The sequence below is a fragment of the Peromyscus eremicus genome, chromosome 15 (assembly GCF_949786415.1).
Source record: "Peromyscus eremicus chromosome 15, PerEre_H2_v1, whole genome shotgun sequence".
Lineage (NCBI taxonomy): Eukaryota > Metazoa > Chordata > Mammalia > Rodentia > Cricetidae > Peromyscus > Peromyscus eremicus.
The window spans coordinates 34,771,732-34,797,602 of record NC_081431.1 but is presented as its reverse complement, the minus strand read 5'-3'; the positions used below and the strand labels follow the sequence as shown (position 1 = coordinate 34,797,602).

The 25,871-nt window shown below is 43.4% G+C and overlaps 1 protein-coding gene across 2 annotated transcripts in view; it reads left to right on the top strand.

The window, feature by feature from the left end:
• The first annotated feature begins 2,127 nt into the window (after window positions 1-2,127).
• Window positions 2,128-25,871, top strand: part of Tnr (tenascin R) — a 74,490-nt gene continuing 50,746 nt past the window's right edge. Inside the window, exons 1-6 of one of the 2 annotated variants that reach the window (XM_059280811.1) lie at window positions 2,128-2,626; window positions 4,914-5,390; window positions 11,317-11,580; window positions 14,261-14,376; window positions 16,683-16,833; window positions 20,745-21,014. In XM_059280811.1, the coding sequence (XP_059136794.1) occupies window positions 2,128-2,626; window positions 4,914-5,390; window positions 11,317-11,580; window positions 14,261-14,376; window positions 16,683-16,833; window positions 20,745-21,014 (1,777 nt within the window). Of the gene's footprint in view, window positions 2,627-4,913; window positions 5,391-11,316; window positions 11,581-14,260; window positions 14,377-16,682; window positions 16,834-20,744; window positions 21,015-25,871 lie in introns of those variants that run through there. The other variant, XM_059280812.1, reaches the window with a different exon arrangement.

The window sequence follows — 25,871 nt, the reverse complement described above, 5'->3', positions numbered from 1 at the left end:
ACAATTTCTATCAATGACAAGAAAAAAATTGAAGAGTTTCTTAAAAACAAAACAAAAAACAGAGTCATGTGTATCCCAGGCTGAACTTAAACCTGCTATGTGGGGGATTCTGGCCATGAACTCCTAATCTTCCTGCCTCTACTTCCCATATACTAGCATTAAAAATGTGTACCGCCATGCCAATGTTTGAACACTCTTTTTTTAAAAAAGGTATTGAAGCATAGTTGTTAAGAGCATAGGTTTGGGATCAGTCTGGCCAGCTTTCATATCTCAACCCCTCTAAGCAGAAATTGCTCCGTTATAAGATGAGTATCATCTCCAGACTCTCCTAGGGGTTGGATAAGATCATGTGTGAAGGCTCAGCACCATCTGTGCCCTGTGCACAGCCAGTGAGTATTAACTGATATTCGTCACCTTCTTCTGAGGCTCATAGTTACAGCTACTTGGTTCTTCAGTCCTTAATCTTCTTAGCAGTTCTGACTTTCCTTGAGAACCGAAGTGTCTAAGTCTCCTTTTTCTTTTACACAGGGAATAGAAAGGAAATATAATTTTTATAAAACTGATTTTTATTACTGTGAATTTATTATACTGCATGGTTCTTGGTGACTAGGTAACCAACGGAGGAGCTAATTCATTATTTTAGCTATTTAAACAGGACCTCAGAAGAAAGGCACCCTGTGGTCACAGAGCACAGGGACTGTATTAATGAGAAGATTAAAACAAAGCTCGGCTCACATCGTTCCAGATAAATCACAAATGTACCCAAGGATAATTAACAATCACAAACTGCCTGGAACTACATTATGTGGCTGGTTGGTTATTGTAAAGCCAACCTCTATTCAGGTGAGCTTAGAGGAGCTGATGGATAAGTTATTTGACATGGCCAGTGAGGCCCTTTCATAATAAATATCTGAGGCAACCTGGGAGTGCCCCTAAGTTTATGTGCTCTGCTTCATCCTAATTTTCATTTAGAAGTGAAGAGAGGCTTTGAGCTTTCCTCAGTGGAAGAGGCTGTCCACAGAGCCTCCACTCCTGGCATGTGTTCTAGAAGTTCCATGTGCACTGTGGGGACAGACTGTTGTAGTCTGTGCCTAAAAGGCTACATTAGTCTAACATTTCAGTGCTGTAACAAAAGACTTGAAAAAAGTAATCCTGGGGAAGGACTCTTTTGTCTCATGATTTCAAAGGTTTCAGTCCATCACAGCAGGAGGATGTGGCAGGACAAAGCTGCTCACCTGATGGTGGCAGGGAGGCAGAGAGAAGACAGAAATGACTGGAGATGATATGCTCCTGTTTGAGTCACTGTTCTATTGCTGTGAAGAGACACAATGACCAAGGAAACTCTTATACAAGAAAGCATTTAGCTGGGGCTTGCTTATAGTTTCAGAAGTTTAGATTATTATCATCATGGTGGGAAACATGGTGGCCTGCAGGCAAGTGCTGGAGCAGTAGCTGAGAGCTACATCCTGATCCACAGGCAGAGAACAGAGATTCTGGGCTTGACATGGGCTTTTGAAACCTCTAAGCCCAACCCCAGTGACATACTTCCTCCAAAAGGCCACAGTTCCTGATCCTTCTAATCCTTTCAAATAGCCCCACTCCCTGGTAACTAAGCATTCAAATATATGAGCCTTTAGAGGCCATTCTTATTTAAATCACCACAATCCTTCAAAGGTATGCCTTTAGTGGCCTGCTCTTCTATCTAACATACAATGCTGTGAATGTATGAATCCATCAACACATTAAGCTATTGATGAAATCAAAACACTCATGATCCAAACACTTCTTAAAAACCCTTCATCTGTCAACAAGCTTTGAGAGGGGGCCATTTGAAATTAAAGCCCTAACAATACCCTAACGTAGAAGTGCTATCCATCAAGAATCCAGTCTTTGAGAGAACAAAGGCCCAGCTTTCTGACTTAGAACCACTGTCTCTTCCCAATTTCCCCCACAGCCCCAAATAACTTCTATCTATGTATGTTCTAACTTCACAGAGTGAGAGCCATGGTGCCCAGGTACATGTTTCAGAGGCCATCTGAGCCTTTGCCCCTTGCTTTCTCTTGCAGATTCCGCTAACTCCATGCTGGCCACTACAGGGAGCTCTTGAACCAAGCTCTGGCTGAGAGGATGGGGATCGACGGGGAAACAGTGGTCTTGAAGAACATGCTTATCGGTGTAAACCTGATCCTGCTGGGATCCATGCTCAAGCCTTCCGAGTGTCAACTGGAGGTGACCACAGAAAGGGTCCAGAGACAAACTGTGGAGGAGGAAGGAGGGGCTTCTAGCTACAACACATCCAGCAAGGAACAACCTATGGTCTTCAACCATGTATATAACATCAACGTCCCACTGGAGAGCCTCTGCTCCTCGGGGCTGGAGGCTTCAGCTGAACAGGAAGTGAGCGCTGAAGATGATACTCTGGCAGAATACATAGGCCAAACCTCAGATCATGAAAGCCAGGTCACCTTCACCCACAGGATCAACCTCCCCAAAAAAGCCTGCCCATGCGCCAGCTCAGCCCAGGTGCTGCAGGAGCTGCTAAGCAGGATAGAGATGCTGGAGAGGGAGGTGTCGTTGCTTCGAGACCAGTGCAACACCAACTGCTGTCAGGAAAGTGCTGCCACAGGTAGAGTCTGAAGAGCTTGCAGCCTGGTCCCTGGTGGGGAAGGAGAGCGCTGCGCTGAGAGGGAGGTGGGGTGAGAGGAAGAGAAACCCAGCATCTCTTCACAGGGTCAAAGAAAGAAAGTACCCGATATATAGCTCTCGGTTAATGTGTCATCTGTAAGATCTAAATGCAGCCATTCCCTGGGGATACGGTTCAGGGATTCTCAACACTGCTTACCCAGTTTGAAATACATTAACCTGATTTTGGAGGGATGAGTCAGGTAATGGTACATCGGCACAGCACAGCACCTTTGATGGCAGGCAGGGAATTTGATGTCTGTCTTCATTCATCTTTCGCTTTCACAGGCTGTTGAGTTGATATCGGTTCATGTTAACCTGACTGACTAGAGCGTGTGGTGCTCTGTCCGTTCTCTCGCAGCCTTGCTCTCCTCTGAGGAAATGGAAGTCATTAAGGTCTCAGGGGACCTGTTCCCCTCTCCTCCAGCAAGACGGGAGTTTTGTCCTGATCCACTCCATGAACATAGGCATGTGCGTTGCGTACACACACACACACACACACACACACACACACACACACACACACCCCTTATCCTGTTCTTCAAAAGGCTGAATATTCTGAATGTTCAGTGGATTTCTTTCTGTCTTTGTCCGTCTGTTCCTTACTGTAAGGTGTGATTAAGACTTCAAAGTCAGACTTTAAGTTCTGTTCTGCCACCTCTGGCTTGTGATCTGAGCAAGTCACATAGCCTTTTCTTCCTCATCTACAAATTGTGACAGACCAGAGCAATAAGGAGCTATTAACTATTGACTCCCCTAGTCAGATGAGAGCCTGGCTCCTAGTAAGCATCCTATAAGCAAGGGCTACCCTTAGCTGTCCCCAGTCAGCCAGGTGCCCAGCTTTCTCCATCCAAAGGATCCCTCAGACTCATGTAGTTCCAGCCCTGGATGACAAGGAACAGCCATCATTATCTTGGGTGCAAGTGCTCACTTCTATACAATCTGATAGTTCAAGATGGAAGTGGAGGAAAATGTTATTAAACCCTGGGGCCCATAGATGAGACCCATTCTCCCCGAGTCATAGTAAGATAGGGGGCCAATCTGACTAATGAAGCATATTATAGAATTTCCTCAGATTATAGACAAGCTATGTGATAACTATACAAGGGAATCAAGATGTCCACATTCCTGTTCTTCATTGAGTCCATCTTTTTGGTGGAGTTTAAAAACAAGAGAATGACATAGTTTTCCATGGTTATGGTCTCTCCTGCACCAGAATCCACCAGCTTGCCACTCAGATCATTGGCTGATTAGGAAAAGTCTAGTAGGCTGAGCTATGCTAAACAATGCCAATGCAGTATCTTTTTTAGGCAATGTGGACTGCATGAAGCAGAACTTACTGGAGTGAACTTAGACTTTATTATTTTGCCATAAAACCTTATGCAAAAAGACTGGGACAAGATATATACATTAAACCTTGAAGGAATCATAGCAAACAATAACTGAAACCGTGCTTCAGGAAGCCTTGGAAGAAACCTTGGAGTTGACAAGTGTGCAGTAGCCCATGTCAGGAAGGGAGAAGATGGGACAGGTCTGTAATACATGTGACTTCCATCTGCATAGCTGACCCAGTGCTCAGCCTACATCCTCTCCAATCCCCCTCATAGTTATACCTGGCACCTGGACATCTTTGTCAGAGGAATATCCTTAACCTAATCAGAACACTTGACAAGCTCAAAGACATAGAGGGCCCTAGAACTTACATGTGCTCAGAGAAGGGCCTCACCTCATGAGCAAGTGTGACTTACACAATTTCTAGAGCACTTCAGGAATCTGAGTCACTCTTCCTGGAATTATGCATAGTCACACTCAGCCACACTGCTTCCTGACACCCACCCCAACCCCCTACACACACACACACACACACACACACACACACACACACACACACACACACCACTATGGCAAGTTTCTTCTGGGAACACTTTTTAATAAGTGTTCTTATTAGGTTCTAGGGGCCCAACCTAAGATGCTCTGAAGGTGATCTGACAGAGGAAAATGGCCCAGATCTTGCCCAGATCTTACCCATCTTCCCCTTTGATGCTGCGTTACGCATAAACGATTGCACTGGGTGAAAACATTAAGTTGAATTTGTACCAAACTATGTGGTAGTTAACACTCAGCAGCACCGATGTGATCAAAGGGATGAGTATAGGTCTCTGCTCAACCCTCCCCAGTACAATTTATGAGAGGCCACTGCTGCCCTTTGACCTTCTCCTTGGCCATTCTAGGACAACTGGACTATGTCCCTCACTGCAGCGGCCATGGAAACTTTAGCTTTGAGTCGTGTGGCTGCATCTGCAATGAAGGCTGGTTCGGCAAGAACTGCTCAGAGCCCTACTGCCCACTGGGCTGCTCCAGTCGGGGTGTGTGTGTCGATGGCCAGTGCATTTGCGACAGTGAATACAGTGGAGATGACTGCTCGGAGCTGCGGTGCCCGACAGACTGCAGTTCCCGAGGGCTTTGTGTGGACGGGGAATGCGTCTGTGAAGAGCCCTACACAGGCGAGGACTGCAGGGAGCTGCGGTGCCCCGGGGACTGTTCAGGGAAGGGGCAATGTGCCAACGGTACCTGCCTATGCCAAGAGGGCTATGCTGGTGAGGACTGCAGCCAGCGACGCTGTCTGAATGCCTGCAGTGGGCGCGGGCACTGCCAGGAGGGACTCTGCATCTGTGAGGAGGGCTACCAGGGCCCTGACTGCTCAGCAGGTAGGACGGGGAACGCTCTGCGGGTAGCTCCAGTTGGTTGGGGAAGAAGAACGGAGGGGAGGGGACAAAATAATTCCCAGTTTGGCTATAATTGTTTGCTTTCTGTGGCAACTGTTTTCAAGTCCGTAACAGTTGATGAGGTCATATTCAGGATGAGAGCTGGATCTCCATTCCTGGGACTAGAACAAAGACAATGATAGTAGAGATGACAACACTCTACTGTCCCTAAAGTAGGGGTGGCTAGTTTATTAGCTCGTTCTCTGTTGCCAAATAATATAAAAACAGTGTGGGTATGTTATAAAGAGGTTTACTTGGGATCTCAGTTCTAGAAGTTCAAGATTAAGCAGCTACCTCTAATGATAGCCTTCTTGCTGGCAGAGTAGCAAAGTAGCACATGGAGTCACATGACAAGAGATAGGGATCATGTGTGTATATCCTCCAGTCTCTCACCTTATTAAGCTGTTAGGATTAGACTAGGAGGGTCCACTCTGATGACCTAGTAGTCTGAATCACTTCCCAATGACCCTATCTCTATGCACCATTGCCAGATTAAGTTTGCACTCTTTTTAATAACTCAGAATGGGGATTGAATTTCAGTTCCTGAAGCCTAGGGAGATGCATACAAACCATATTCAAATCACAGCAAGCAGAGAAAGGTCAGGGGACCATGCTGGGTAAGGTTGGTCTTTAACTCCAGGGAGTTCTCGAGTTGTACCTGCTTAAAAATGTTTCCCTCGCCCATTACCAATCTCAACATCTCAGCACCTTACATCACTGCTTGAGGAAGGATGGATGGCTCTAGTTCTCTTTTTAATCTAGTTAGCTTACAGATTGCAGGATGAGGTTAAATTCATGACGTTACCAAGGAGCTGACATTCTAACAATTAGTATAGAATATTAAACAGATATGACTCATTTTGTTCCGGATGACTATAGCACAGATAGGAACCAACTCCACATGTAGCTTGCATTGTAGAAAATGATAGGACAGTCATGTCCTGCCATGCTGTTCTAAAACCTAAATCCAGCAGCGAGGGAGATGGCAGTATTTCACGGGGCTGGTGGTGATTTTTATGGGTTTTCTTCCCAGATCATATGATTTTCATTGTTTCTCTATTGTTCATCCTCCTCCAACTAAATCAGGAACTATTGCTGATACCTTTGTGCTATTACAAGTATAGATTAAGTAATTGATCCTTTCCATTATGAGCTCAGAATACCTCCTGGGAAAATTTTAAATAAATAAAAACCAACAACATTTTTAAACTTTCTAATTAAGCAATGCTAGTCATTTCTAAGGCACAAATCCTGGGAAGCCAGCTTCCACCACTTTCTGTCCTTCAGCATCTGCATGTGTGGCTTCCCTTCTGAAGGGTTAGTGGTAACGTAGTGGGAACAATAGCTCACTGCTTAGAAAGGTCTTTTTTCCCTGTGTTACGTTTCTTCTATATTCAATTATTTCATCTAGCCTTTCAATTCTGTTTACTGAATTGAAAATCCTTTCTAAAAGTGTAGTCATTATACCAATTATTCCAAAGCAAAACTGAAGCAGACATTAGCCCTCAGTGCTTCTGAATCCGAAGCCACTAGGACCACCGCTGCAAACCCAAAGCATAACCTTGTTCCCACCAAGAGTAGGCGGCTCCTGGAGCCCCCATCCAGAGGATGCCAAGGTTCAGCTTGAGTCATTGTTGCCTCAATTGCTGTTCTATAGCACACATGCTTCTTAACACAATCACTGTTTGTGACTCTGTATCTACTTGTCATAGTCTAGACATGCTTTTCCACAGGATCAGGTCTATTTGAGAAACAGAATGAAACAAACAAACAACAACAAAACAACTTAATATGATCCAGTGTTCCAACTGAACTGGAGATAAGATGCCTTGATCACATTAGGCAAAAATCACCAGCTGTTAATATAGCTACAACTGGGTCAAGTCCAAGCCTAGCTTACATGCTACTTCTGACATATGGGCTCTGTGCTGCTTGAGGAAGACTTATGCAAGCCCAGATACATTTTCTTAACTGGTTCGAAGCCCATGAGGAAGGACAGTTGCATAATCTTCATCTGTTTCTATAACAACGCTGGAGCCACCTCTCACTGCAGGATGTACTCCTCTTAATGCCTACCTTTAAAACCAAATGCCACAGGTCTCTTCCAGAAAGGGATGTGTGTCATTATCTAAAGTGCTATTTTACTAGCTCTTTGTGAAGAGGGGCCTATTTACTCCCTGTTTGACATTTCTGGCCAGGTGCACACAAGACAGCTCACAGGAGTACGGAGAGAGAGGACAGAGGGTCAGAAAGGGGAAAACATGGACAGCCACAAAGTAGACTTCCTTGTAGGTCACCGTTTTTTTCTTTGGCAGCACAGGGAGAACAGCGGCCCACCATATGGATTTCATTACAAGGCCCCTATATCCCAGCATCAGTACAATTGACTAGTGACAGCAAGGCCATTACAGTTGACTCCTAGTCTTGACCTTTGCTCATGGTATGTCTTTCTGCCTCATGCTCTGTCCCTGTAAAGATGATACAGCAAAACCTCCTGAGTCTGAGCACTTAAAACAAGCCTTAGGAAAAAGCTGCTTTGGGCTTCTCCTTCTACAGATTTGAAAAGCAGCAGTCAGAGACGTGTTTTTCCCAGAACCAACAGCTCATTAAGAATGGAGTAAGAATGGGAACACTAATCACCCACCAACTACTAGCATTCTCTAAACTTCCCTGAGATGCTAAACCAAACCGTTAAAAATAAAATAAAATCTTTGACAGCAAATACATAAGGAACAGTCTTTTGACATAAATGCTGAGACCAGCAAATGTGTTTTGTTTTTAATGAGAAGCTCCTAGGGTCATTTGTGCATATCCATCCCACGATGGTAGTTAGTGCAGGAGCTGGTGAATGAGCTGTTGGAAGCTCCCTAAGAGTGAGCGGGACAAGGTTCCCTGGAATTCAGTGAGATGTCTGCAGATCCGTCAACATCACTGTTCATCTCTGTTGAGACAAGCTGCCCACCTCTGGCTCCTGGAACCACTTGCTCTACAGAGCAAAACACAGCCTGAAACTGCCTCCCTGTGTGCTCACTAAAGTGATGCAAGATCGGAAAAGCAAGTGGCAAGGCTGCTTCGGAAATAAACAGTCCTGGATCCTCCAGCTAGCCTCTTCTCTCTAGTCTCTTGCTTTTCCACAAGTCTCAAAATGAAAGCAGCAGAGAGAGTAAGTAAGGCTGCAAATGCTTCCCACCCAGCACGCACTCACTGCACGCATCTCTTTTGTAGTTTGCTTTATAGTTCAGTATTGTCTTGTTTGATAGTGATTGCAGACACCGTCATTGACTTATCACTCACCAGAGCACTTCTGCCCCAGGTGACAGCAGATGCTGCTCTCCCCGTCAGATGTGAAGGCAGTAGTATTAACAAGTTTGAGATGGCAAAGATGAAAATTTCTCTGCATCTTACTTGCTTTCCGATTCTAAATGCTGAGCTTAGATCATACACTACTGTTACCTTTAGCTCCACTTTTCTGGAAGAAGGAATCAGAAAAGGAATACACTGACTAGTCCCATAGGCCCCAAGAGTAGCAAGCCAGTGACTTGAAATTTGCAGTGACCATTTCTGCCACAGACAGGAGGAGTCCTGTTAATAAGTCTCAGAGTAAAGAGACAGCACATGAAAAAAAAAAAAACTCAGTTGAATACAAGTGTAGGTCATCTGGACCATTTCTCACAGAGCTTCTACACAGTCCTTAAAGGGCTGTGCATAAATGAGAGAAGATGACAAGTGCAGTGAATGAATAGCCTGCTCCATGAAAGATTTGAATGTCAGTTCTGGTCTGACTCAGTTCCCTGGAGTTTGACACATCCCTCCACTCAGACCCCTCTTGTGATGTTAAGATTACTCTGTCTACCTGAACTTCCTCCCAGGACTGCTAGAAAAGGATTGTTAATTCGTTAAATGGTATGTCTGACACACCTTATCACTGAAATGTTTTATAACTGTAATCTAGAATTATGGATTGGCTGACAGCTTCTCTAGTCATTGTGCCCAGGTTCAAATCCTCTCTTCTGTCTTTGCTTGCTGTGTGACTCGGTTTCCTTATGTATAAGTTAGGAGTAGGAATAAAAGCTATCCTGCTGTGCTGATGGGAGGTTGAAATGGGATAACCCAGGGTAAAGTGATTAGCGTTTTGCCTGATACATAACAAATATTCACCAAAAATACCATGACAAATAGTGGCAGGTTTTCCACTCATGTACTTCAGCGTTTATAATGTCAGAGCCATAAACAGGACATTTAAGGGTTTAATTAAATTTTATTTATACTTACTTTAGTTTTGAAAGTTTGTTTGGAGTAAATTTTAAGATACATATGGGAATAACGGTACAGAGCTATAATCCCAGCAATCAGGGAGAGGCAGGGAGATTACATGTTCTAGTACAGCCAGGGCTACATTGTGAGAACAAAGATAAATAAATTCACTAAATAAGAAGAAAGTATAGACTTCCTGCTTCCCATAATGTTTTCCCTCTTCACTCAAAAGAAACTTAATTTTCTCAGCTGTTTTATGCAGAGAATGGATGGTTTGGGGCAAAAGCAAATAGCCAGTATCATAGACATGTGATGTTATTCTTTCTCATAAATCTTGGATTAGAGGTCTCTGGTGTGAACTCAAGTTGGTAGGCACTCACATATTCCTGTGAAAAGTACCTGGCCTGGCCCTGTGTGTTTGTAAAGGGTGAGATTACCCAGAAGAACAATTCAAAACCAACAACAACTCTGAAACCAATGGGAACCTCCACTACATACAAACATGAAAGTTAATTACAATCACTTAGATCTTGGCCTGATCTCTGCTGCAATCTATGAGCAGGTCCAATTATAGACACTAGAGCTAGCCTTCTAATTAGTCTCAAAGGTTCAATGATTTGATGCCCATCCTGTGGTAAAGCTTTACTTCCCAAGGGAGCTGTACAAGAAAGGCTATCTCAATATGGTTTAACCTTTGGCAACTCTGCAGAGCACTTGTGAAGCTGGACAAGTAGGAAACGCAAAGCTCTCAAGAATGCTTCCTGGTCATCATCTCCAAGGTCAAGGCTAACGAAAATTAGTTTGGAACAAGTTACATTTGCTTCAGAACTTAAATATTGTCCTTTTAAAGGCAGCAGGCGGGGAGGGGGGCGGGGGGGGGGGGGGTTATAATAAAGAACTTCTGAGCATCTTCATTAGGCCATGAGATACAGGACATGTTGTTTTGGCTTCTTATAATTTGTAGGAAAAACAGGAATTAGTCTTTATTTCCACTTGCTAAATCAGACACTGGCTGTCAGGATAGTCTGACGACAGTAATTTATTAAACTACCGAACTGTTCAGCTGGTCACAGTGTGCTGTGAAAAATCTAACAACTGATTCTCTGAAGAAAAGCAAGCTAGTAAGCCCTCATTTGTAGCTTTTGCAAATTGCCATGGTGTGAACGCCTCCACGGCCAGTTTCAAGCAGCTCATGTGACATCATTAAACATGGGGTTGGGAACAGATAGGCAACAAAACACAACTATGTCATATTTCTATCAGAGATACAACACACAAAAATCACCTTAAAGGCATAGTTCACTGTAAAATGCAGTGAAATGATTTTTAAAGTGGCAGGTCTTAAATAATTACCTTTTGGATGCAATTTGCTTAATTACCATTTCATAGTGTTTCATCTTTAACAATGACAATACCTGTGAACAGTCAGGCAGAATTCCCAAAAATGTATTATGGCCTGGTGGAGCTTGGCATCGTTCAGTAGAGAACCAAGCCATGGAGGCCAACAGAACTCCATACATTTAATTAGGGGGTGAGATATGAGCAAGAAAGTTGAGTCCAGGCTGGGAAAGGCAATCCTCTGAGCTCATGGTGTCTGTGTATTGCCTCCTGGTAGTTGCCCCTCCAGAGGACTTGCGAGTGGCTGGTATCAGCGACAGGTCCATTGAGCTGGAATGGGACGGGCCGATGGCAGTGACGGAATATGTGATCTCTTACCAGCCGATGGCCCTGGGGGGCCTCCAGCTCCAGCAGCGGGTGCCTGGAGATTGGAGTGGTGTCACCATCACGGAGCTGGAGCCAGGTCTCACCTACAACATCAGCGTCTACGCTGTCATTAGCAACATCCTCAGCCTTCCCATCACTGCCAAGGTGGCCACTCGTACGTACCATTTCCCCGTCCTGCTCCATTTTTCTTTTTCTCCTACATGAGATCATGGACATTCATGATAATAGTGTCTTTTCTTCATTCTTTAGGGATGCCTGCAATAGTTTGCTCTTGGGGGTAAGGGCTTCAGATATGACCCATTTCAAAAAAAAAAAAAAGAAGAAGAAGAAGAAGTCCACCATTAAAAAGGCACTTCTGATTATGAGAGCTTCCAAATTCAGGCAACATCCACCAATATTTTAATTATTGAGCACTTGATTTGTTATAAGCTGGATTCTGATAGAAGTCAAGGAAAGTGTGATACAGACTTTGAATCTAGTTAGGGAGTCAGAACTAGGAGCTATGAAGTATCATAAACAAGGGCTAAATGTTACAGGTGGGGAGTGCTAAGCAGAGTGAGGAAAAAACCAATGATAATGTATTTTAAGTCCCAGCTGACAACATCTGCTTCTATAAGTGGCATAATTTCTTTATGACCTTTTATATTAGCAAAATATCTTGACAGTTCACTTTAGTAATACTAGTTGAGGTTCTAGAAGATAATTTAGAAAGCTACAATGGAGAGAGTGATAGTGAAGACTTAGAAAGCAAGCTGAGCTGTCTCCATGATGCAGAATTCCTGTTGTTGTTGTTTCTTTGTAACAAGGAAGACCTCGTCTAGATCCTTATCTATGTTTGGTACATGCATAGCTCATTATAGAAAAATATAATAGATAGCCTTCCAAGTGTTAACATTAAATCTGTCCAAAAATAGAATGAGAGAGGAAATTCTGTTTCTTTTCTTTGTATACTTCTCAATTCTTAAATTGTTACAAAGTATTACTTTCAACTTTCCAAAACTAAGACAATCAACTCTTCTGAAAGAAATTTCCAGTAGTTGGGCAGAAGTGGCATTCATGCTGTCCCAAATCTAGTGCAGAATCTGCACAGACAGATGCCTGCACACCTCATAGAGACTTCAGTGAAAATGGGCCAAGCCTAACTAGAGTCTACACAGACAACATCTGAAGGATGAGGGCTGAAACAAGAGACTGGAACAAGACCTGTGGCCATGGAAACAGGAACCCTCAGAATTCAGAAAGCCCTTGGGGTCTGTAATGAGAACCCATGACCAAATAGGGAATGAGATTTGAGCCCATTTTATGTAGGTCTCAAATGACAAATGGCATTTGGATAACAAATGCCAGAAAAATTCAGAAAAAGGAAATGTCAAGGTAACTGAATTGGTCTTGAGGACCTCAAAGAGGTCAACGACTAAAAATTGAAAGATGAAAAGACAGGGACACAGGCTTAAGAAAGTTACCTTGCCTCCACGTATAAGTGACTAAAGTCTTATGATGCTATTGGACTCCTCCATGAATGCTGAGTGTGTTTATTTGCCTATAATTATCTCCATTTATATTTGACCCTTTAAAAAAAATCTGGTCCCAGAGAACTAGTTTCAAATGTCTTCAGTGATTGTGTAGAGGCAGGTCCCCATCTGCTGCTTGTCCCACTGTGCTGGGGGATGAGTCAACCCCTGGAGTGCCTGGCTGATCCCTAAGACGTTCCTCTCTGATCCACACCCATGTCTGGATGTGGTTTCCATCACTGATGGCATTCACTGTGCCAATTCAGGGCATCCCCTCAGGCTAGCTCCTAGGTGACATAGACAAAGTCATGTAAACTCACCTGCTAATTCTTCAAATGGCTTCGGAATTGGCCCTGCTTTTCCACGAAGGAGAAAGAGAAGCTTCTCCACAGGAATAAATAAATAAAAATAAAACAAGAATCCACCCTTTTCCAGTGGGATTAGCCTGAGAAGCAATACTAACGTGGGAGCAGGCTTCCTAGAGAACTGTGAAAAGTCACACTGTTGTATTTCAGGGCTGGTGACTGGAACTCCATCAGGACAAGCATATTTCCACCTCACTAAACCTGTGTGTGTGTATGTGTGTGTGTGTGTGTTTGGGATGGGGGGAGGAGTGGGGAGAAAAAGAGAGAGATTAAGAACAAAGCAAAGCTAGATAAGTGAGGCAAAGGTGAGCAAGGGAAGAAAGAACAGGAAGAAATTTAGAGAAGATGAAATGGGAGCAACACTCTGTGTACGCCTATGCTTTCTTTATAAATATAAAGTGGCAAATTCAGGCCATCTGAGGTGTAGTGGTTTGAGTCCCAATACTTTTAATGCACCTCAGACACTCAGGAAAAGCATCCAGTTTTATTCTGAAGCTGGCTTTATCGCACATCTCCAGTCAGCCTCCCCTGTGCCTCTCTTTTCCTGGGTATAAAATAGGAACACTGATACCAGCCACTATCTTGCCTCCCAGGAATTCTGTATGGCATCTATATGAGCCTTCTAAGAAAGGATTTTATTCAATGCCAGGATCTACCAAATGAGTAAGGAAAAGAAAACATTGATTTTTAAAAGTTTAACATTAACATTTCTATTATGTACTGGAAAGCACAAAACTAATGATTACATTTGTTAAGTTTGCTCATGTATTCACCCACACTGAGCACCAGGACCGCATGACAGTGTGCTGGCCCTGCCACTGAGACGCTGTCTACAGCAGGATTGGGATTGCCCACCACACCTCTCCTCACCCAGGACACCAAGGGAGGTCACCAGGAAGCGATCACTGCCCCTGCCAGGGATGGCCATGACATTGCCACCCACATTGCTGTGTTCCAGATGTCTCCACTCCTCACGGGCTACAGTTCAAGACAATCACAGAGACCACCGTGGAGGTGCAATGGGAGCCCTTCTCATTCCCGTTCGATGGGTGGGAGATCAGCTTCATTCCAAAGGTAACACTCACCGGTTAGCTCACTTAAACAAGCCTGATGGGTATCCCTATCCTCAACTTAGATGTAGCCAGGGAGTCTCCGATGTAACTGCCAAAGCCATTGAGGACACAGAAAGACATGCTGTGAGTGTCTGGGCTCTAGGACATTGCCCTCACAAAGGCCAGAGGACTGCCTAACAAATACAACCTGAGCTCCACTCCAGGCCTTGGCTGACGGGACATGTGGGAAGTAGCAGTGCCAAGATCCAGCTGTCTGCTGAGTGAGAGGCAGCATTTGGAGAGCGGTGCTTGTAGTGAGCTTGAAAACCAAGCCTTCAAAGAGCTGAGTCCCCCACTTTGCACAAAAGAACAGACAAATGGAACCAGTCACACAGTCAGCCTACAGATAAATGCAGAGAAAAAGTTAAACAGTTAGCTGTGGCCTTCAACTTCTGAGAGTCGGAGATGTAAAATGTGTCTTGGTTTTCCTGAATTAGTCGAAATGAATTTATAATCCATTAAGCAAGTTTTTCCTTAAACAAATTCATTATTATAACTTGTGAGTTAAAAGTATCCTAAGAGTCCTCTCTGGTCTTTAAAGCAGTGTTTTATGTTATGAGTCCCAGAACTGGCTGCAAGTCACCAGTGCTGTTCTAGTTTCTGGCATTTGTTGGCTCTGCTCACAGCCTCCCTAAGCATCACTCATGGACATGGAGTTCAGCACACTCTTTTCCTCCGCCTTCATCCCTCACCATCAAAAAGCATTTTTTGAGTCATTCATCAGACCTAATGACAACTGACACATTTTTGGCTAACAAGACTGTGGTTTTACTGTTCTTTTACTCCAAAATTCCTGGAGCCATGACTGTTGTAGCTACAAAAGACCTTCAAGCAAATGGAGTACGAGCCTTCATTTTACATTCAGTTTTGTTTAGTCTAAGGAGACCAAGACTCAGAGATCTTTAGTGACATCATCTGCCAGGTTTAAGATAGAAACCTGAATCTCAGGCTCTACTCCAGAGCTCTCACACTCTTATGTGGATATAGTCATGTCACAGCAAGCTAAATACACCTAAACAGATGTTCTATACAAATCTGTTAGGATATGTCTTACCTGATTTAAATGGCCAATAAAGAATAGCAGGCAACTGGGTTTATAACAAAGCAGGAAGAATCATGTCATCCTGCTGCTCAGGCAGGAAAAAAAAACTGTTCTCCTGCTCTACATATAATATATAAAACTTCGAATGAGAGACGAGCTAGTCAGGGCAAACCAAGATCAAATACACGGCTACGTGGAATATGTACTGTAATATATAGGTTGAAGCCACAGGAAGGGGACATTTATCACATTGATTTATAAGAGCATGCCTATAAGTTATATATGGAGCACCCAGGTGACATAGAGACCAAAGAACGCGTAAGAATGGCAGGGTTACAAAAAGGACCTCTGCGTCTGCTATTTCCAAAGCACACATTAGGAAAAAAAGTAGGTAAAGGATAGATGATAGATAGAAGGATGGAGGGAGGTAGGTAGGTAGATAGATAGATAGATAGACAGACAGACAGATAGATAGATAGACAGACACACACACATAAATGATGGATGGATAGATTAAAACTGATAATAAATCCTGGACCCTACATCATCAAATTGCTTTTTCACATTTTCTTTTCCATATATTTGTCTCATTTCTCTTTCCTTCCTATTTCTATTTCTTTCTTTGTTCCTTTTATTTATTTATTTATTTATTTATTTATTTATTTATTTATTTATTTATTATTTTTTGTACTTCATGGTGTGAGTGAGGGGAAAACATGACAGTGATAGATTGACAACCAGGAGGGCACCAGAAAACAGACTGAGACAATAATTTTGGGTTTTTTAAAAATCTGATAATGCCTTGGATTATAGTGTGTATATATATATAAACATGTACATGCAAGTACATTGTTATAAACAGCTAAGGGCATACTCATTACAATAGGTGCCAAAGATCTCATGGACATTGATCATGACCATCAAATCTTAAATCTTTGACAAGAGTCAATCTGAATTACTGCATAACTAGTTTTTTGGTTTTGGTTTTGTTTTGCAAGCTCAGAAAAGTTAGGACAGGCCAAGGAAATGTTCTTGAGAACTGATTCTTATTGAGCCTGTTGGGCATGTTCCTGGCCCCAAGCACTCAGCTGCTCGGGTATAGGGAACGGATGTCGTCTGTTTTTTACTTTCCAGTGTGTACAGTTAGCACTCTGCCCTTTTCTCTACTTCTCACCATATTCCTTTCCCAGTGACCCATCTGATTTCTGTTTCGTCCTACTGTCCAGAACAATGAAGGAGGGGTGATAGCTCAGCTCCCCAGCGACGTTACCTCCTTTAACCAGACGGGACTGAAACCTGGAGAGGAGTACATTGTGAATGTTGTGGCTCTGAAGGAACAAGCCCGGAGCCCCCCTACCTCTGCCAGCGTCTCCACGGGTAAGTGCCTCCAACTCTTTCCATGGCTGCCCAAAGAACTACAAGGAATGGACAGGTAAGAAAGGGGCTAGGATTCATCACAGAGCTTAAATGATGTAGGAACTTGAAAATGGACACACTCTGCCAGGTGCTTAGCAGACCATATTCCTTAGTGCTCATCTTTGCAAGCCCAGAAACCTGGGAAAGTGTTCCAGTGAGGAAATTCTCTATCAATAGTTCCAGGATATTTTGCTACTGTCACTCATTGAAAAGCCTCATTCATCAATCTCCTATTGTCATAAACTTTGAAACCAGCAAGAGCCAACTCATTCTCACCTACTTCAGACTTGAAGAAATTCAACTACAGCTTTCTAAACATCGATCTGTTTTGTAACACCTCCTCTATTGAATTGAGGATTAAATTAAATAGAGGACATAGAGTAATTAGCACTATACTGATGAGTGCTTAGTACTCGGTATACATACATCTACACCAAACATGCTAGAAGTAAAGGCCGTAAGGGGCAGACTGCTTGAAATCAGTAGGCAGGGTTGAGTCACTGGTCAAAGTGATGGCTCAAGTTATTATTTTTGTGCCCTCAGTTTTTCTCACTCAGAATCATCATATTTTCAGGATCAATTCATTAATCATGTTATATTTTGCCTTCTCGTCCTCTTAGCTGATGAAGGATGTTCAGCTTGAGTGCTGTAATTTTGCCACTGTGACATGCATGTGTGTGACTCCTCAGAGTTGCTCCAAAGTGATAAGTAGCATCTGGTATTTGTTTGGGGCTCTCATTCATTCATTGATAGGGAAGCTGAGATGTAGCGTTTAACCATCTTTTCCTATTAGCAACAAAAAACTGAGCTAGCTGAATATTGATACAGTTTTCTTGTTCATAAACAGAAATCAACACCCTAGAAAGCCAGTCTTAAGTCCAGAACAAAAGGTTGACTTGGGTAGAAAAAGGAACCATAACACCATGCAATAAAGCAATGTTTGTAGATTAATGGTTCAGACTTAAATATTCATATCCAATAAGCATCAGGTTCTGAGACTTAGGCTCCGTCTAGAAAAAGTTGAGCATTAAAAAAAATTATACATAATATACATATATACATATATATACATATATATATATATATATATATATATTATATATATATATATATATAGACATTACCTTATGTTGCATTGGTGCATCAGGATTCCAGAGTCATGTCTCAAGGTCAGGATGGGAGAGCAGGGGGATCCATGCCTGCAATTACTTCTCTCTTATACTGCCATGCAGGAAAGTCCTGCTTTGACCTGTTTTGTATTTTGTACATTCATTTAAGATTAAAACAAAACAAAAGAAAACAAATTTTCACTCTGGGGAGGAGGCTCGCTAAAGCACTGTTATAATCAAGTGAACTTCAGAAGAAACCCCATGGAGGCAAAGTCAAGGTGCTCTGGAGAACTCTCCAGAAGGCCAAAGGCACAAATCTGTTCCCCAAGGTTATGCTGGACTCTGAAGACTGGACCTTTAACAGGCATTGGTGGTTATTCACTTCTGATACAGAGTAGCTTCAGGCCGTTCCTATGGCTGACATTAAGAAAGCATTAGCTGGTAAAAGGCTAGAAAGAAAAGATGGTTCAGAAGAGAAGAGAGAGCATTCCAGTTGAGTAATTTACTTCCAGAGTATTGAGGGCACTTAAAGAAGCAATCCAACCCTGCCTCGGTCTGATATTCTAACCAATTTTTAAAATAAAATTTGAAGTACTTTTTGAGAGTCCCTTGAAATTAAAATTAAAAGCTCTAGATTTAGAAAACCATGGGAAAGCTAGGCAGCTTTCAATTAAGAAAAGTCCTACTCAACTGAGTTGTGTCATGCACGAAGTTATAAGAAAAATGTAAAAAAGAAGAGAAAGAAGAAAAAAACATACATATTCCATTTTTTGAAAGGACTTGTATTCATTTAGAAATTAGTGCTGAAATTGAAAGCAAGCTGCTACAGCCTTGATTGGAACAGGACATTTTGACCAATTGACCAATGAAGGGCAGAATCCAAGGTGCAGTAGGAAAGATGGCTGGCTCCCATCCCTGTCTGCCACTTTCAGGAAACAATCATTTGATTATTTCCTTCTGCTAATCTCTGACCTACACCCACCCCCTCCTGTGAAGCTCTGAATCCTCATCTGCACTCAGACTGGCTTTTTCCAGGCAGGCCATTTTATGAATGCAAATACAAGACCTCCTGCAGCTAACGCCCTCTGCGCTACATAATCACATTCTAATATGGCCAATCCATTATGATCAGGGTTTTTGGATCTAAAGAGTTGAAGGACAAAAGCTTCCGTGGTTATCTGATTTCCCCTGATGGCATTTTTTTTCTCTCTCAAAAAGCTCCAGTTCAATGAAATGCTCTCCTACCCCTGTTCTCATGGATGAAGAGTCTCATCCATTCATTTCATTCATTCAGCACTCACTGAGTGTCTACTGTGTTTCAGACAATGAACTTAAGCCTTAGCTAGGAGGGCATTTGGCCACCCTGTAATTAAATTAAATGAAATAACAAAGGTCTGAGTTACCTAAAGCTGCAGCATTGTGCAAAGAAACCACATGGCTGTTTTCTGTTTAAACACGTGACTACCTCAAGTATGAAAAACTGAAATTCATTTTAATTCCAAACCAGGTAGTACTAAAATAATTTAGAGATTTTCATTTTAGCTGATACTAGACTAAAAGCCTTAAGCTGCTTAATAGGTATAGTAATGGGCTGAGAATGGGGTGCCTAGTGAATGGCCCAACTTTGAAAAGTTGAGGAATTTGAGGTTAGCCTGTGGTAGCCCTGATGAAGACACCATGCTAGAGACAGTAGAAAGTGTCCAGTGTCTACTGATTTAATAACAAAATCTTAGCCAAAGATTCCAGAAGAATCTATGGAAAGTTACTTAAACTAACTGAAGCAAAAGAAAATTTACTGGAAAAGACATAAATTGTTTCCTAGAAGCCCAGGACCAGAAATATACTTGAGCCACATGAAAGATTTTAAGCATAAAAGTAGAATATCCAGAATCAAGTTACTCTTGATATCTTTTCAGAAGCTCACATGGTCACTCATTTCTGCTTATGTATATACCTGTGTTCTCCTCCCCTCCCCACCCCTCTCCTCAGTTCTCCACTCCATACCCCTATAGTAAATGTTGCCTATTTCTCCATAAGTGTGGTAGAAGATCACCGCACCAGCCCTGGCTCTGCACAGGCTAATTCCAGAGAACCTGGGGGATCCTTTGTATCCAGTGTCCTCAGGCTCAGACACATGTAGGCACTTGTCGGAGGTGGGAGGGGGGCTCGCAATAAGAACTCCAGATTATAGCCCTTTGTATTCAGATGAGCACATTTTCCTGAATGGCATGTTTCATGTCCACATATGCAAATGCCAGTCTGGTTGGCCAAGCTGAATAAAGCTAAATAGGAATAACTTCTGAATACTCATGATGAGACCTTTGGCAACCAAGTCTTGGTCTCCTTTGTCTCCATTAGCTCATTGAGCTCTCTCCTCTGGGCTCAGTGAAAGTAAGAGATGGGCAACAGGCAGAAGTTTCTTCTTTCCTCCTGTGGCATCTCTGAAAGAAATAGGTCAGAGTCAGCCAAGAGAGTAGTGTCCTTCCCCTGCCCAGACTAGGAAATGCCAGCACCTGAAACCTACAGTCAATGGATGGAGAAAGAGACTAAGTTTCAGGAGACCTGAATGTCAGTGTCCATGGTGTCAACAAATGTTTGCTTAAGGAAGAGACTTCCTCTTTCTATAACCCATATTCCCCCATACTGGTACAATGGGGTGAGGAAATCCATCCCACTGAGCAAGCTAGTGTAAGATGGAAAGGAGTAACAGATGCCAAGGAGTGCTCACTTCTGAATCAACATCATGTTCTATTTCTCATGCAGTCATTGACGGCCCCACGCAGATCCTGGTTCGAGATGTCTCTGACACTGTGGCCTTTGTGGAGTGGACCCCACCTCGAGCCAAAGTTGACTTCATTCTCTTAAAATATGGCTTAGTGGGTGGAGAAGGCGGGAAGACTACTTTCCGGCTACAGCCTCCCCTAAGCCAGTACTCGGTGCAAGCCCTTAGACCTGGTTCCCGCTACGAGGTCTCCATCAGTGCAGTCCGAGGAACCAATGAAAGCGATGCTACCAGCACCCAATTTACAACAGGTGAGACTGGGGTGGGGAAAAGGCAGGGTTGGGAGGCCACATGATGATGTTATCATGCCAGAGGACATTGAAGAAAAATGAAATGATGTTTGCTAAGCAACCCTGTTCGTGCAGAGGCTACAAGAAACAATTTGGGGGGGGGGGGGTAGGCAGCTCCTGCTATTGCTATTCCAAAAAGAGTACCCCCAAATAAGGAGATCTGGGTTCTCATCCTAACTCTGCTAGCCAGGTCTGTGACTTAATATAACTCCCTTCCTTCTATGAGTCTCTGATTTCCCATTTCTGAAGTGTTAAGCTTATCCTGAAGAAATTTGAATATCCATATTGTTGACCTAAAAAGCAAATCTGTGAGAGTTCAGAGAACGTGTCTGTTTCTTAAGACACTTCATTGACTTTTACCAGAAGCTAGAAATTCTCTAAGCCTGAGGTGACTTCTTTACCACGAAGACACCTCAGCCTTGTGCAAAGCACAACCTGCCTAGTCATCAGCAAACCTTCCAACTGAGGTCTCTGAGTCGCTCTGCCATTTGTAACCTCTAGCAACAAGGCTAATTGGTAGAAGACAGGCCATAGACACAGACATGGATAAGAAGCTGGGTTAAACCCATTATATTTTTTTTTCCGGCCTTGTAACAATGCCCATAAAAGAGCTTCTTAAAGAGCTTCCTCAAACTTAGCAATAACCAGAAAAGCCAGGCCTCAGGATGACTAACTTCCTGACTCAGAGCCCAGCAGCCTGATCAGTCAGTGGGTAAAAACAATAGGCCCCACTCACAGGTTAGGTTTCCTGGCTGGGTCAGCAAGGGCCTGTGATCAGGTTAGAGACTGAGTTCCTGTTAATCTAGAATGTTGGTCTAGGCCTCTCTTCCTTGGGGAGGTTACATGTCAAGGAATGTTTCCACCAGTTCCAAGTTGTCCCAAGTTTCAAAGGAAGTTGGTAACACCTGGAAGATCTTGGCACTGTTGACTTCTGAAGAAACACTAATCTATGTGTCCTACCTTGGGTTGTAGCATGAGAGTCCGCTACAAGATGGAGGGAGTCAAAGTCTTCAGCAACATGCAATAACTAGAACACCTTCTCTACCTAGATTTTGAATTATCGATGAACAAAAGCAAGACATATGCACCCCCAACATATGACCAATTGTAGCAGATGGCTTAGTGTTACAGGTAGACAGATTTGAGAATTGAAAGCCTGGGGAAAACGTGGGCTAGACTGCCCATAGGGAAGTCCTGGACTGTTTAGGTTAGGACTCAGACTATGGAGGAACATGGAGAGATTAGACCCCGATGGAAGCCTGTCCCATGAGAGAGGGGAATGGATTGTCAGTGCTCAGGCTTATGCTACACAATTCACTACTTAAATAAGCCCATTTCCCCCAGCCAAAGAGTGCATCCAAGAGTCTTATGATGGGCTTCTCTGTTGAAGCAAGCAAGTATAGACGGTGGTGAATACCCCTTTAGAAACAAGTGTGGAGCAAGCTTCAGGGGGCAGGATAGAGTCGGCTGGACACTCTAAGTTCTTCTCTCAATTCTTGGTACCAGACTCCACTTCCTTGCCTGGAGTATAGCCAGTGGGCTGGTTCAGTAAACAAATCTTGAGATCCCCAAAGACTGAGTGTGCTTCTTAGAAAATACAATCAAATTATTCTCATTTCTCTTCCTTTCTCCCTCACTTAGGCAAGAATGTTCATGTAAGAGCATGAGGAAGGATGGTCCTGTAATATCCATTATTGATCTGAAAATTCATGGTCAACCTCCAATGCACAGTCATACACACACACACACACACACACACACACACACACACACACCTCACAGACAACATGACTTGCTCAGGCTTATGGTATCTGCTGTGGGCCACATAAGTTCTGCATTCTTCTCTTAATTTCAAGATAGTTTGTATTTGAAAATGGCTTCTTTGTGCTCTACTCTGATAAGGAATTTGAAGAGGCAAGAAAAGGGGCTCTCAAGCAGCATGATGAAAAGTGAATTCTTGATGTTCAGGTCGGCAAGATGGAGCGGTGCTGGCTGGTGGCCCAGGAAAATTCCAATCAAGACAATTACATCCTGCCTCCTCGGAGAGAGCTCCCCCTGTGTCTCAGTTCACTGCAGCAGGAGTCTCAGCTTCAGGTTGCCTTGTGGATTGGCAGCTATTAGGTGGCTGCTGCTCCCTGCAGCCTTCAGCCTGTGCCTCAGACCCATGCCTGCTCTCTTAGGCTCCTAGAGGGGAGAGAATCGGGGGTGGAAAGATACAAACAGCTTTGCGGCAGATTCTCCAAGTCCAGAGTTGGCAGATGCCAGTTGAATGATGAAAGGGTATGCAGGCCCTCACGGTAGGGCCCTCAGTCATTTCAGAATTCCGCTTAAATTCAAATTAAGCAAAGTGTTTTTCCAGGTGATGGCTTCGACACTAGGAGCGCACTAATTGCACAGGCAATTAAAACTGAGATTTGCTTCCTGCATGGTGAGTAGGATGTTAGTCTGGGTCTTAGAGCTGCCCTGAAAACAAAAACCATGGTGGAAGCACACAGGGGCAGTAATTAGAAGGAAGCCAGACTAGGAAACCTAGAGAGTCCCCTCCCACTTCAGCAGCCTCATGGAGACTGGGGACAGTTTCCCTTACCATGGAGGACTTCACACTGAGTCCTCAAAGAACTTAGCCACCAGTGCCTTTGATCTGAATGGCCCACACCTATGCTTAATGCTTCTATAGGTTGAAAAGATACTAAAGCCTTGACACCCCTGTGTGTTTGAATGTGACCTTATTTGGAAATAGGGTCCTTGCTGATGGGCCAATTGAAGTGAAGTCATTGGGATTGGCTTTAATCCAACAACTGTGTCCTTATCAAAGGGGGAAACCAGGACAGAGACAGACATGGACACAGGAGAATGCCATATGAAAATGAAGACAGAAATGGGTCAGAGGATACCCAAGATGGCCAGGAAATCACAAGATGCTGAGAGGCATGTCATGGACTCCCCCCCAGCTCTCAGAATAAAACCACCTGCCAACACCTGCATCTCAAGATTCTAGACGTTGCTTTCCTACACAGACCCCCAACTTGGGCTGCCATGTGTGACAGCCACAGATAACAAATACAAGCATCCAAGCCAGAGTTCCATTCCCCTTCCTCCTCACTGATGACTCCATTCTTGGATTCTCCAACAAGTTATTTCCAAGTGCAACCTGAAAGCCCTTGCCGCCTCAGCCTGGACACTGGTTGTGAACAGCAGAGCGACTTCCTGCTTTTGTGAGGCTGCCTGCCTTTGTCACAGCTCTTCTGTTTCCTGCACCACCTCACTCACAGCACAGCTGAAATATTTAACAAGTCATTTCTAAAGGCTTGGAGGGAATGAGCAAGATTGAAACGTGGATGATACACATTCGCTTACTTACCATGTACTTTTTGAACACCTTCTGGGGCCACAAAAACTGCTCTAGGCACCGAGACTGTAAACAGATAAGAGCCTTTCTCATACAAATGGCAACCTAGTGGGAAGAACTGGGTGAGAAAAGGAAAAGAAACATGAGAGATTATTTCAATCTTGAGTTCTGGGATAGGGAGTAAATGGATAAGACAGAGAGTTCCAGTGGATTAAGTCTACCCCTCTGAGAAAGTGGCTTTCTAACTAAGAACTATATGACTTAAGTCATGCAAGAGCTAGAGAACATTCCAGGCAAAACATAGCAGCTGGTTCAAAGGCCCTGGAGTACAAATGGATGTGTCCCAAGAATAAAATTGAGTAGAAGTGTTTAGAAAGGTCTGCTCACTCAGTGCCCAGTTAGACCCCCACTGTTGCAATTAAGGAGCACTTAGCATGGATCAACAGAAAGCTTTAAACAGAAAAATCTGATCTAACTAATATTCTCAAGACTAGACAGGCTAGTGCTAGAGTTCATGGACCAAAGTCCCTCCAGAAAGGCTCCATTATCCATCTGTCTTAGTTGACATGTTTCAGAGACCTGCGACCTACTCAGACCTTCTACATGGATGTCCTCCAGCTGTTTTTTCTAGACCCAGAGAGAGAATTGCTTTCCTCTCAGCCAAGTTCTGAGACTCATTGTCTAAGCCCTCATTCTAGCAATGAGCTCTTTTATAACTATTGAGGTTGGAAACACTAATTGCTTTCCAATAAAACACTGCCCTCTTCCCATAGAATACAGGGCCAATGGCATTAGATTTTACTCTATGCCCTTATTAAAATCTCTAAAATAACATTTTCTAAGTATAGGCATAGGTCACCACCTTAACCTTGATTAACTGTCTTTACCTCTGTGATGGTTAATACTCATCAACTTGACAGGGTTTAGAACTACCTAGAAGGAGTTTCTAGATCGGGTTAACTGAGGTGGAACTCACCCTTAATGTGAGAAATACATTCTGTGGGCTGATGTTCTGGATGCATCAGAAGGAGAAAGCAAGCTGAACATCAGCGTCCAGCCTTCACCTCTTCTGCTTCCTGAATGTAGATGGAGACAAAGTGACCAGCTGTCTCACACACTATACCAGAAACTATAAGCCTCAACAAACCCTTCTTTCCTTACGTTGCTTCTGTCAGCCTCAACAAAGAGAAAAGTTAAATCCTGACTCAGTTCAGGCCACAGACTCTTGGCCAGATCTTTCTTCCTGCCTGAGATCTGCCTCATGTGTGTGTCTGCCCCTATGCTCCTCTGTCCATCCAACTCCCAGAGAAATAACATACAATGCATCAAGAATGAACAGTATCCAGTATGATAACACACATTGAATGAAGACCAATTTCTCCGAAAAATAAGTTGCAAAGACATCCATCTGCTCAAGACTCCCCCCAAACCCCACCCCCACATTACCTCAGAAAACAGAAGCTTCTACT